Source organism: Drosophila novamexicana, unplaced genomic scaffold, assembly GCF_003285875.2.
Source record: "Drosophila novamexicana strain 15010-1031.04,08,12 unplaced genomic scaffold, DnovRS2.1 tig00000008-arrow-pilon, whole genome shotgun sequence".
NCBI classification, from domain to species: domain Eukaryota; kingdom Metazoa; phylum Arthropoda; class Insecta; order Diptera; family Drosophilidae; genus Drosophila; species Drosophila novamexicana.
Genome location: NW_020824765.1, coordinates 1,457,871 through 1,471,124, shown reverse-complemented (window position 1 = coordinate 1,471,124; position 13,254 = coordinate 1,457,871). Strand labels below are relative to the sequence as shown.

General features: G+C 40.9%; 3 protein-coding genes across 3 annotated transcripts; 2 read left to right on the top strand and 1 right to left on the bottom strand.

Moving 5' to 3' along the window:
* Positions 1-7,924: 7,924 nt before the first annotated feature.
* Positions 7,925-8,771, bottom strand: LOC115760990. Its single transcript, XM_030702601.1, has 3 exons — positions 8,634-8,771; positions 8,437-8,551; positions 7,925-8,375 (listed from the first exon to the last, which is right to left on the bottom strand). The coding sequence occupies exons 1-3, from the start codon at positions 8,722-8,724 to the stop codon at positions 8,270-8,272; spliced, it is 312 nt and encodes a 103-aa protein (XP_030558461.1). The 5' UTR covers positions 8,725-8,771; the 3' UTR covers positions 7,925-8,269.
* A 657-nt stretch (positions 8,772-9,428) lies between these two features.
* Positions 9,429-10,692, top strand: LOC115758695. Its single transcript, XM_030699443.1, has 2 exons — positions 9,429-9,731; positions 9,801-10,692. The coding sequence occupies exons 1-2, from the start codon at positions 9,642-9,644 to the stop codon at positions 10,638-10,640; spliced, it is 930 nt and encodes a 309-aa protein (XP_030555303.1). The 5' UTR covers positions 9,429-9,641; the 3' UTR covers positions 10,641-10,692.
* A 648-nt stretch (positions 10,693-11,340) lies between these two features.
* Positions 11,341-12,334, top strand: LOC115759814 (glycine-rich protein 5-like). Its single transcript, XM_030700909.1, has 3 exons — positions 11,341-11,462; positions 11,518-11,869; positions 11,931-12,334. The coding sequence occupies exons 1-3, from the start codon at positions 11,372-11,374 to the stop codon at positions 12,118-12,120; spliced, it is 633 nt and encodes a 210-aa protein (XP_030556769.1). The 5' UTR covers positions 11,341-11,371; the 3' UTR covers positions 12,121-12,334.
* The last annotated feature ends 920 nt before the right edge of the window (positions 12,335-13,254 follow it).

Genomic DNA, 13,254 nt, shown 5'->3' with positions numbered 1-13,254 from the left:
TCAAAGCTTTTGTTATTTATTATCGCCTGGGCAAAATTGTTGGAACTGCGGCTTCTACTGGCGCTCGAAGTCTTACTGTTACTGGTATGGGCTCTGGGGCTGTGGCCCAGTGTCTAATCCCCTGATGACTCAATTGGCGCACAATGGGCAACTTTCAAGTGAAGGAATTAAACTCAAAATATCAGATCATATTCCCCCCATGAAGATACATACACACACACACACACAACACTCAGCCATTCATTCAGTAATTCTAGGCAGAACCAGCTGATCCAAGCAGTTTTTTTACAACTCATATAGAAGTATACCATATATGACAAATGGATCACATAACCGACTGCCGTCACTTGATGGTCATTGTGTGTGCCCCGATACTTTTATTTGATTATATTTTATTTTATCTTTTTTGCTTGTCTGCGAATGTGGTGGGAAAATTTGGGTTGCGGCCGTTGGAATGCTGATTTATTTTATGCAATCATAAGAAGCATTTTTAATTTCCATTTTTGAACTTATTGCGGAAGTTGCAGCTCGTTTTGCGCGCACGTCGAAATTCTTAGTGAAGTTCTGGTATTTCTTAAGTACATAAAATAATTTAAAAATTCTTCTAATGCTTGCTAACCCATAGCCAGGATTTTCCAAAGAAAGCAGCAGCTGCCCAGGGAGCATCACTCTTCAGTTTTCGGCCTTTCTAACTTTGGCACAACTAATGCTTACAATAGATACGTGTTTGATGCCATTCGGGATTATCTACTCTTATCTTAGTAGCATCTTCAACACAAGCGTAGATACACACACACACACACACTCGCAGAGTTTGACAAGTTGACGGAGACAGCTTGTAAATACGAGTACGCTGAAATTATAATTAACTAAATAAAATTATGATGGATGAATATACGACGGACGGCGTTAATTGCATACTCACGCAAAACAAGTTCCGAGATTTGCCAACTAAAACCATTTAACAAATTGAATTTGCATTTCAAACACGGTACAAGAGCATGGTGTACATATTTGCATTAGGGCGTCTCAAGAGTCTAAAAAAAAACTTCGAACTTATTTAACTACTCAGCTGGCAACGCTAATGTCTAATTAATTGCAATAAATTGCAGTTTCCTCGACATATTCACATATCTTCTGTCGATTTGTGAATAGATAGATATTCTACTGGCTATTAGTCGGCTCGCAAAAGTTCTTTATCCATTTCCCACAGGACTGTCAAATTCTTGTATTTACGACTTGTTTGTTTTGTGTAATGAAAGCAAAAACAAAAACTTTCGAGCATATATGTGTAAAATTGTCATTATACTGTAGAGTTTTCAAAATAAGTTTAAATCTCCTACAAACTTAGATCATTATTAGGCAGCCAATGAGTTGGGTATTCCGAAAAGCCTAAAACATGTATCCCATATAACTTTCTCAATCATTTCTCAATCATCATAACGAAATGAGAAAAGCCAATCGATTGGTAAACCGAAAACAGACGTATAAAGTGGCGAGAACAGGAAATATTGATCAGTCAGTCAGTTAGCGTTTTGTATACATTTTTGAAATGAATTAATGCACAATTAGTGAAAGTGTCTCTTAACAGTTTATAATATTCCGCAGTGGCTTGAACCACCCTAAGCTGCGGGCACCAACAGATGGAAAAACTGCGGCATTGGCACGCATTCGAAAATGTGCGAGTGTCGTGTCAATTGAAATGCTTTTCAGAAAGCTAAAAGCAAATCGAACTGCACTGAAATGCATTTATAATGAGTTAATAAGCGCACACCTGTTGCCTTTGACGGCAGCGAATGCAGCTAGCGAGGTAATTAAGAGATTTACCTGGCCCCAGGAACACGCCGAGAGTTGGGTCCAAGTGCATACCGAGAGCGAGTCACATAAATTGAAGTCTCTGGCTTTGCTATGCCTTGTTTTGCAATTTTAATTGCAAATCGCAGCGATTTGTAATTCTGCGCCAAGTAATTTATTTGCCATAAAAATTACATAGTGTTCGATTTGTGATCAGGCCAGATTGCATGATGATCAGGGGACTGCATCCATCGGGCGGCTACTCGATTTTCAAACTCAATTGGCGCCAACTTAACAACCGAGCACACGCTGCACAAGATGGGGAACCTTATGAATTATGCACGGCAGCCATTCGTAGATACGCGTGACTGATTGATTGCATTTGGGGAGCGTCTCGCTTTCAGTTTAGTAGAGTAATCAAATTAATTGATATAGAAATCGGTAAGTATGTTAGCTCGGCCAACGACTCGCACACAAAGTTGCAATTTTCAACGTCTGTTGGGATTCACCAACTGAAAACCAAAACAAAAGAAAATGAAATGAAAAAAATGACCTAACAAACGTTTCAGAGACATTTCAAATTTGTTTGCTGTCGAAAATATTACAATTTTCATTTGTAAGATTCTCGCGCGCGCTCAGCGTGTAAGTATACAAAAACAAAAAAACAAAAACAAAAATGAAATAAAATTAAATAAAAATGACGAAAATAAATTCGCACCATCCGACAGATACAGCCACAGATGCAGCAGATACTTTTTAGGCACTTTTACTCAGCAAAATGAGAAAAAGAGAAAACCGAAAGCATGAAAAAACGCCGTGGATTAAATACCCTTTCAGACATTTTTCATAAACTAAAGCTTTACTTTAGACCGATTGTTCCCATGGCAGCCATATGCTTTGGCTTGCACCCCTGATTGATACTGAAAAACAATTCATATATATTACAAGTCGTTACACACGTCGTGACAAAGTGTAATACCCTCTAACAGGGTATAATGATAAACTGAAACAACAACATTAGCGCCTGGCTGGCGCAGGTTTTCGTACAAACGTGTATTTTTGGCTAAACAAAAAATCCAACAAGTTTTCCGAAATATTTTTTCAACTTAAATAAGAATTCGTGTATTTCTTGTTGTTGTTTTGTTTAATTTGTTGTTTCTTTTTGACATGAACAAAATAAAGTGCAAAGCATATAATTTTGAACTTGGCAGCAGACGAGATGAGAGGACAAGTTGTAATTGTTGGTATAGATAGATGGTTAGATGGATGGCTGTTAGAAGTCGACTAGCAGACGAAAAGTATTTGCAATTGCATTTGTATCTGTATCTGTATCTGTATTTAGTAAATGTGGCACGGCTGCTGGCGATGGGGGTGGCGGGTGGCGGATGGCGGCTGCGTCGGAGTTGGCGTCGCATTTGGCCAGACAAAATTGTTGGCTTTTGTTGTTCTTGGGGGCTGACCAGCCACGTCACCATCAGCCATCAGCCATTACCCAGCCGGGCCTCGTCGCCGTCGCCGTCGTTGTCGTTGTCGTTGTAGTCGTCATCCATATGGCAAACTATTTTTAAATATGTTTTAATTATTTGCTGCCATATTCCTTAAAGCATTGACTAGTCGCCGCCGTTGCCGTCTGCTGCTCCTCTGCTGCGGCTCTGCTCGGCCACAAGTAATTTGGGCCGCCTCAGGCAACATGTGCAACTACTTTGGAGGTTTTTCAATTTGTTTTTGTTTCCCGTGTTTTTTTTTTCTGTTTATGTGTTTTCTTTTTTGCTGCTTACACATTTTTTTTTTTGCAAAATACATTAAGTGTGAAGTTTCTGCTATAGAAATATTATTGTCGCGTCTAGCATAAGTGTCGCAGCTTGCGTGTAATTTTGTATCTTTCAGTCAACCAGAGTACACAGTAGAACACAGCTTCAAAATTAAGGCCACAAGAATGTTGATCCAAAACATTCGTGGTATTTAACGACTGATGTAAAAACCAGAGCTATAAAACCAAAGAAATATAGTTGCTGGTTCGATTCATGATTAATCCAATATTTCCAATTTTAGTTTGGTTTGTGAATCATGTGCTCCACATGCCAAAAATGCTTTGGCTAGAAAACTGTTAAAAACCGGCTTATTTAATTGGTAAGAGCATAAGCAAATACTCAAAGATAGGCCCCACTTAAACAATCAGATTTTGTCATATTTTAAGAAATGACCCCGATGAAATCGAAACTCATGTTGCAGAGTGTTGTTCTTGGACTTTTATAATGTGCATTGGATGCTGGCGATGGCATAGACGAAATTCGTTTCATTTCATGACATTTTTTTTATATGTACGCATATATATTTTGGTATAGCTGTATCATTAAGAGCCTATATGGATGCAGCCGCGCCCAGGCTGTGTTCTGTAGCCATGGAGAACTCTAGAGCAAGGCAAACATTGGTCAGCCGCAATGCCGAGTAGCTGCTGTATCTGTGTCTGCCTCTGTCGCTGTATCTGTATCTGTGTCTATGTCTGTCTGTGGCCTTTGTACAATACAAATTCTCTGTTTACTTAACTGGCAGCAGCCAAGTTTTAAGTCGCCCCTCTCAGTCTGCCCATATACCCTCTCCTCTCTTGCCTGTCCCTACCGCACCACCGGCTTCACGGGACAAGTTGACTAAACAAACCGCCGATATGCTTATGCTCGCTTTACAGGCTTCTTCCCGGCAGTCAGCAGTCGGCAGACGATGCCAATGAAGCGAGAAAAATTACTGTTTGTTGTACTGCGGGTTGTATAAGTAGTTGTGGATTTGTTAAGTGAGTTTGTCAACATGAGACGCGCGCATCGCACCAACAGATTCAAATAGAAATGCTGACTGAGATGGAGTTGGAAGTTGGCGCTGGAGCTGGAGCTGGAGTTGAAGTTGAAGATGGAAATATAGAGATACAAACAAGTATCGCGGCGAACCGTTAGAGAGACGACGTTACCTGGAAGCCGCGCTGGCCGCCGGCCGCCGGCCGCAAGACCAAGACCAAAAAGCCAAGCCCAAGACTCCAAGTTATCCAAGCTACCAACACAGCAACACTCCAAGAGACACCAAGCATTTTTCTGCTGAAGTCCAGTCGGTCTGTTGCCGTTGTTGTCGGCATGGGGGCTGTAATTGTAATTGAATGCCAAGCACTGGCATGGATGGTCACTAAGTATTGCTGCCGCCTAAGCCTTGGCTGTTTGTTTTAGGCCTTTGTCTAGGCGCACATTTATGGGTTGTTGTCTCCGCTAAAAACGGAACCGGACTCCAGACCTGAACGCCGCTTGTTTCCTTCAGCTGCAGCCTCTGGCTTTGCCTCTGCCTCTGCCTCTGCCTCTGCCTCTGCTGAACATGGCAATGGCTACGGCAATGTCAGCAATTACTCATTTATGGCCAGTGCCAGTTCATTTTTCGCATTGGCTTCCACGTTTAGTTTTTGCCTGGTTATATCCCCTTCGGATTCTGAAGCCCTCCTCATTGATTTATGCATTGGTCGTTAGTGCGTGCGTTGTCCACCGCATTCATGCATAAATCGGACTCGGGTCGGAGTCGGAGGGGACCTTCCTCGGTCTTTGCTTTACGTTCTTGGGTGTCTTCGTCATGTTTTCTATTTATAAAGATTACTTGCAATTAAAATGAGTCCAACAGATCTCGGCACTAGTATCAAATCATCCAGCAAGTTGTTATGCTTGTTCTATATGTACATACATATATACCGTATGTGTACCTACAAATGAATTCACATACATACGACCATTTCTATCTCACTCTCCTTCATACGTGTGTGCCTCTATCTTTCTCTCTTAGATTGCTGTTGGTTGTCAGTTGCCCGTTACCAGAGTTCAATTGCATTGATAGCCCCAGTGGCGTCAAATACTTGGCGCTCGTTCTTGTTGTTGCCCTGGAATCACCGAAGCTGAAGCTAGTACATAACTGGATTCCCGATTGCCAACGGCAGCAACCTGTTGCTCTCCAAAAGACTCCGGGTCCGCTACAACCTAATACAAATCTTCCTAGAAACTTAGTTTCAGAGTAAAGCACAACTATTTGATACTCTTGTGGGGGGAAACTTTCTAAATTCCCTTTAATAGAGACATGCGAAAACCAATTAAAAAAATATACATTTTTATTAAATAAATCTGCCAACTGAGTTTATTATATAAATGTTGCTAACATGCTAAATACACATTAATAAATGATTGTATTTTTGTCTACATACAACTTCTCTTTGGCATTAACACTTATGCGGATCATTAAAAGCTCAAGTCGGGCCAATTGAATCTCTCTGAAATATCAATTTAAGCATTATGCCGTTCTATGCTAGAGCATTCCTGCTATTTTATTCGTCTAGCTCTTATGTCAAGCTGAATACCATTAAACAAAATCAAAAATTACTTAAGAATTTTTTTTAAAAGTCATGCATTTCGAGCATTTTCCAGTGGAGCGCGCTGTTCCCATTTAATAGCTATTTGAGCTGAGCTCGGAGCTGACCTGCTGATAAGCGATTTCCACTTAGATTCGATTATTGTCCGTCCAGATTTGTCTAAGTACGGTATTATGTTTGAACTCTGACACATGCACAGCCACACACTGTCAGAACAGTGCTGTTTCGTCGCCTTATCAATCCTAGTTAGATGTTCTGGTTGTAGTTGTTGTTGTCATTCAGTCAAATGCACACACACACACACACACATATGCATAGTTGATAAGCAAACTTAATTTTGTGTTTGTTGTCTCGTCGCTGGCCGCAATCGCACTTCTAGAATTCTATTTTAATAGGGCATTAAAAATAAATATTTGTGTTTGATTCCATGTATGTGCACAATATGATATGTACATATTTATATTGTGCCTGTGTGACAGATTATCAGTTTCGGTTTTAACGTCAGCTTCATTTAAGTTTTAGTTGGTTTCGGTCGCTCCAACAGAATGTACTGCCCGAGCGACTTTTGGGGTTATCATGTTGATTATTTAATGCACGGCTGTTTGAGGCATTTTCTTTTCAAGACTTTGATTTTAATATGCCATTTGACACAGTTTGACATGCAGTGGCTAACTTACGAGTACTAGCATGTAATTACCCCGACTATATGACTATATGACTTTTTGATTTACTTATCTGTCTGGCGTCTAAACTCTGGCCCCGCTCAGACATTGTTCATGTTGCCAGCGCATGCATTTTTTCAAATAATCGAAGTAGATCCCGAACTCTAGCCCCAGCGCCAACACTTTGTGTTTCGAAAGGCGTATCAAAGATTGAATGTGCTGTTATATAATTAAAAATTCAAATTTAGAGGGCTTACATTATTTATTTGTGGTTTCCTATATATAAATAATTATGAAAAGTGTATCAAAGATTGATTATAAAACTAAAATATAATTTAAGAGGCTTTCATCAATTTATTAGTTCATTTCTATTAGAGTAATTATGACGATTTCTTAACGTTTGAGGCAAACCAAAATTTGTCTTCAATTCAATTTTATACTTAACATTCACATTCGCTGCGAGGAGAGGAATTTGTTCGAATCCCAGGAGGAAGCTCGTACTTATGCAGTTGAATATCTAAATTGTATGTTAATGGTGTTGCTAACTATATATGTTTGATTATATACGTCCTATACACAATCTATTTGTTCTTGGTAACAGTTTGTCAGGCAGCTTCGGGCTGGCCATAGATTTCTTCTTCGGCTTCTTTCTCGCTTTTAGCATTTGCATCTAGCATAGCTCACATTTTTATAGCAATTCATGTCTATATTGTCTTTGTTTTTGCCCGTTTGCATTTTATATATTTTTATTTTTATTCGTCTATGCAGTCTTTTACTTTGTAGCTGTTGCTTTTGTTCTTTTGTTTTTGTATTTGTTTCTTTTTCACCGGCGTCGACGTCGTCGCCAAGTGAAACTGAAAATTGCAACTAAATGCCGTGCTCATCACTTGTAGACACTTTAGAATGCGCTATGTATCTATAAGATACAAAGATACGCGGACACTCAGACAGAGAGACAGACAGCGGCCAGACAACAAATGAGACGCAAATGGAATGCTGAGGTGCTGCACACACACACACACGCATATAGGTATATATATATATATTTACTAAGTAGACACTTACATACATGATTTATACAATACGGAAAAGATAACTTTAAATGGTCGAGCCAGGGTAAGATCTATTCTAACAAGTTTAAAAGCCCAACTTGTCAGAATTTTATGCATAGGGATAAATGCCGTACCTTGTTCAACTTATTTAGTAGATTTGCAATTATATTATCATTTTAATTACAAGTATTTTAATTATAGTCATTACAAACTATGAATCTTATGAATAAAACTGGCTGCCAAGCTGGCCTGGGGCTAAGACACAGCCTGATCCATGCACTACCCATGAGGTGGCCTGAATGAATGGGTCACTCAGATAACTGGACTGCAGCTGTGATATGTTATTTATTGGATTGGCTAGGGCCCATTGCCTTGCCTTAACAGGCCACACCCTCTACACACTGCCAGCAACAATCGGGAAATTTGCCTTTTGTATTGACGAGATCATTTTTGCAATTGGCAAAGGTCACTGGTTTTTGACAACTATGAGGGGACCTGGCATTAAAGGATGATGTAGCTTTTGGGTAGAGCCATCAAAACTTACAATTGATAGACGCCATTGCCCTCTTTATCCAGGCACACAAATATTCCGCATGTTTTCTCATCTGGGACCTCATCACCAACTTTAACCTCACTTTTCCCAGTAACGCATCCGTTGACTATACTTATGTGGGGGACAGAGAAAGAGAGAGAGACAGAGAAAAGTGAGTACAACAAGTGTATGATTCATCACATTCTTACCGCCCTTGCCCAAATGCACCAGATGTACCAAGGCATTGGCACTGCAGACCAGCCCGAAGAGAATAATGTATATCTCACAGATATGTTTCATAATGATTCAGTCCGCACAATCGATGCAAAAATGCTTCTAACTGTGGCACATCCACTCGAGATTTGCTTTTATAGCAGGGAAATCAATATTCGGCTACTCGCCTACGACTACGAGTACGAGCAGTGGTAATATGTACGGGCAAATAATGCATTGATTTTTGTATACACATATTCAAACTCTACATTAAATCATAAACAATTCCCTTGTGTCACTGGGCACCATCCCAGACTCCTCCAATCGTAACACGAATCGATTGTTTAGTTTATTTAGTGCAGGGGCTGTAAATAACGATTTTTTTACTTATTTAATCAATAAACGTATTAGACGTATGAGAAGACGAAATCTGACAGTGTGATATTTTTGTTCTAATTGTTGTTAAGGTCTTGAGTTTTCAGAGTATTCTTCTGTGATTCATTTTACATCAAATGCAAATCACGTTGAAATATTACATGTAAATAGGATTTTGTTTAAGGTTTTACAAATTGAAAAAAGTATATGTCATTTTTCCTGGCATGTAGACAACCAGGTTCACGAATTTGGGAGTTGCATGGGAACATGAACCGAAGCACTTATATTTATTGGGGGGCATTGCAGCCCTGATCAGTATATCATGTGCTGTCAGTTATAAAGCATTTGAAAAGTATGTTGACACAACTCGGAATCCAATGCAAAGATGACAGTCTAAGCCATAACGAGATGAGCGCATATTTTTCATTATTAAAAATAATATGAATAAGTGGCGTTAGATCCGGCTATGGTGGCTCGATTCTTCTGTATGAGGGAATCGGAAAGTTAATTTAACTGGGATTAAAATCAAAGCAACTTGGAGCACATGCTCAGCACGTCAAGCACTGAATCTAAGCAACGTACTTCGTCGACTTATCCAGTGCGATGAGAAGCTTGTAATATCGTTCTCCATGCGAATACACAGTGCTTTCCTTTGTCTACTGCTCGCAATGTGTCTGCTGTCCTCAATCATGAACACCATTGGCTATCGACTCGTCAAGGTGAGTGGGGGGTGGGGGTCATCTGTGTGTTGTTTGAAACGTGGCGAATCTGATGCATGCAACCCTTAGCGGCATCATCGAAAGCGCATGGCGTGGCCTCAAAACCTTTACGCAGACTTTGCTGCTATCAATAGTGCAGCTGGAAGAGAAGTTGAAAGCCAAAGCCCCTTGACGGATCCATCTGGAAGCAGTGGAGGAGCCGCAGGAGGAGGGAATGATGCTGGCGGAGCAGGTTGCGCTGAATCAAATACCGACAAACAATGTGATGTGAAAAAAATATTTACTCCCGGTGATCCCAAGCAAAAGTCCTCCAGCATAGCCATGAAGGCGGCACAGGATGCGAAGGCAGCTAACGAGGCGCAGCACGCAGCCGGCCAATTGGCTGCCCAGCACATCAAGCAGGAGCTGGCCGAAAAGGCATTCCAGTCAGCCAAGGCAGCCGAAGCGGCGCTCACCGGCAAGCAAATGGTTGTCCAGCAGTTGGAACAGGAAATGCAGGAGGCCAATGCTGTTGTGGAAGAGGAGACTGTCTCGCTTCAAAACACGGAGGCCAACATGAATGCCGCAATAGAGGCGGCTCGCGCCGCCACGAGCCAGTTTGAGGCGCTCACCGCACTCCACAAGACGATCAAAGAGAATCTGAGCAACATTCAGACTGTGGCCATGGGCTCACAGCAGGAAATGACCGCCAAGGTGCAGCTGCTCGAGGCGGCCAGGAATCGTTTGGGGACCCTGTCAAAGCAGCTTCACAGCGCACGCGAGGACTACGAAAAGACCAAACAGGCGGCATATAAAGCAGCCTGCGCTGCAGTCGAGGCCAAGCAAAAGGCCTCCGCCAGCACCTTCCGACAGCGACGCAGCCGAAGAACTCACAACTACCTGCCACTCGATATACATTCGATTATTTAGCCTACAATGCCATTATTTTATATTTTTTAAGAAATAATTAAAAGTTTAAATTTCAGATGTGACATTAGCCCCTTTAAGATCAACAGCTTCGTCTTAACTAATTCAAACCTCATTTTGCCACGTTTCTAATCCTACGTAAATATATGTCATATGTACTATATGAAAACGTATCCAGTTACTAAACTGTTTATCCTGACTGGCAGATTTACTGATTGGCTGGTTAGCTAACTGACGGATTGACGGACTGATCAACGCATCGTTTACTTTTACCTTTATCTTATGAGACGTAAGTGCGCGGAATTATAGCTTAACATCAAATGGGCTCTAATCTCACTTTAAAAATCGGCGCACTTAACACGTGTTTCATTATTCGGAAGAACACTTTTTGGTACATGTACTGAATTTTTTCATTTTGCGCTCGGTTGGGCAACGCCGGGTAACGCCAACCTACTACACGTGTAAATAGAGCCACAAAAAAATGCAATGCTTGTGTTTGCCAAACGATTAAATTCAATTAAAAATTAAAAATACATATGTATATCAATGATTGGATTTTGATTTCTCTCAGAATTAAGCTGCGTTACATTTTTGTAAGAATTACCTTGTCAGGTGCACGAACACGTGTGTAAAGGTACCCGAATTGCCTGCAAGAATTTATACTATAAAAGGCATTTTCACTATGCAGAAATTACAGTTTTAATTGTTGCATTCACTGTACAATTTGAACGATCATGAAATACTTTTACGCGAAAGTTGTTATCCTGATTAGTTTCGCGTTTTGCATCAGCGCGTTAGTTCATTACCAAAAAATGGAGAAAGGAGGTAACCAACAAATATTTGAATTATGCGAGATGCACTTATGTGTCAATGTGTTTAGCGAACGGGTGTAGAACCAAAAGTAATAAACCACCAGCTGCTGCAGGTGGAGCCGCTGCTGGTGCAGCTGGTGGTGCAGCTGGTGGTGCAGCAGGCGGTGCAGCAGGCGGTGCAGCTGGTGATGCAGCGGGTGGTGCAGCTGGTGGTGCAGCGGGTGGTGAAGCTGGTGCAGCTGGAGCAGCTGGTGCAGCTGGAGGAGATGCTGCAGCACCAGCCGCAGGAGAAACTGCAGCAGCGCGAACCGGTGCGGCCAGTGAAGGAACGGAGCTACTAGTGGGTGGAATTCTTAAAGATGAGAACACATGCGGAGTCTTCGTATGCCAAAATACAGAAGGCGACGCCCTGATTCATTAGTAAGTTGAAGTGGATAAAGGTATATCTTCAGGACAGTTAGTTGATATCCTTTACCAATAGTTGCCAGAAACCAGCTCCTTTCGAAATGTGCAACGGCGATGGCGTCTCGACAGTGACTCCATTTCCTGAGTGCTGCTGGAAGTGCGTAACTTTCGTCAGTTGTGCTAGCGCAGAAGCGAAACCAGGTCAAGCTGGTCAACCAGGTCAAGAAGGTCAGAATCCAGAAGCAACACCACCGGCCACAAATTGATCTTCGGACTGGGCTTTATGCAATTATTATTGAAATTAAACATGACTGCACGACAAATCAAATTTGGGTAGTTCGGTTCGCGGCTCAAAATACCGGGCCGGCCCTTGGATGCGCTTCGTCAACGTGGTTTTCCACAGACATGCATCCATGTTTTGCTTTAAGGCTTGGTAGGTCAAATATATTCAAAATTTTAATAAAACAAACCGATTTATAATAGTTTATAACAAATTGTTATTTTTTTCTCTTATACCAAAGAAGATGATACTTAAATTAGTTCGTGAAATGTGTTACCTATGTACATAACGTATATATATTCGTAATTATTAGAAAATTAATTTCATTTCTGTTTACCAAGATGTCTTGGCAAAACTCGACCTGGAATAGTTTCACTAACTTCACTACATATACGCAAAAGCCTATCAATATCGAGCAACTATATCATATAATTGTCATTGGAATTTATTAATTTCAGTGTGTTTCTGCTGAAAACTTTTCCACTCGCAAAAATGTTCGTATGACAAATGCATTTTTGAAAATTATATAGTTAGCTTCAGATGTCGGTTGAAAAGAAATGAAAATTCGTCGCAATCTAGCGCATTGTGATAACTTGTAGATAACTTTTTATTTACCCTAAATCACACACCGAACCGAACCGTTCACTTTAATATGAACAATTTAGTTTAAATTGTCAAACGATTTTTATTTAAATTAATTTGTAAATTATTTGAAAGCTTGAAATGTAAAAGCGAAGGCAATATTTAATATCACAGTTAAATCAAGCCCAAACTCAAATGCAAAAGAAGAAACTAACCAAAAATTGATGCTCTTAAGGATCAGGCAAAGATATGTCTTAAACATTTCGGTGCTCCTCAGCCAACCCAACCCTTGGTCTGGGCTCGTTTTTAATTAGCCGCCGCAGGGTGAATGCGCACAAACTCCATGGGCAGGGGGCAGGTCCGGTCAGAGCGGGCAGCGGTCTGTTTTGTTGAGAAGGGGCCGTGGTCCTTCAACCCGAAAAGAGGCAAGCGAAAAATTGAAAATTAAAAAACTACAGGAGATTCTTTTACTGTGTGCATATAGTAGGTACGACGTGTATGTATTATACCAAAAATTGAGAACCGGGCCTGACAATGA

Excerpts from the sequence above, each read along its gene's own strand:
- LOC115760990 (XM_030702601.1), bottom strand. The coding sequence starts at position 8,724 with ATGAAACATATCTGTGAGATATACATTATTCTCTTCGGGCTGGTCTGC. Across the intron at positions 8,552-8,633 it reads GGTGCATTTGGGCAAGGGCG|TCAACGGATGCGTTACTGGG; the intron begins GTAAGAATGTGA and ends ACATAAGTATAG. Across the intron at positions 8,376-8,436 it reads GGCAATGGCGTCTATCAATT|TTGTCAAAAACCAGTGACCT; the intron begins GTAAGTTTTGAT and ends GTCCCCTCATAG.
- LOC115758695 (XM_030699443.1), top strand. The coding sequence starts at position 9,642 with ATGCGAATACACAGTGCTTTCCTTTGTCTACTGCTCGCAATGTGTCTG. Across the intron at positions 9,732-9,800 it reads TTGGCTATCGACTCGTCAAG|CGGCATCATCGAAAGCGCAT; the intron begins GTGAGTGGGGGG and ends TGCAACCCTTAG.
- LOC115759814 (XM_030700909.1), top strand. The coding sequence starts at position 11,372 with ATGAAATACTTTTACGCGAAAGTTGTTATCCTGATTAGTTTCGCGTTT. Across the intron at positions 11,463-11,517 it reads CCAAAAAATGGAGAAAGGAG|CGAACGGGTGTAGAACCAAA; the intron begins GTAACCAACAAA and ends CAATGTGTTTAG. Across the intron at positions 11,870-11,930 it reads GGCGACGCCCTGATTCATTA|TTGCCAGAAACCAGCTCCTT; the intron begins GTAAGTTGAAGT and ends CTTTACCAATAG.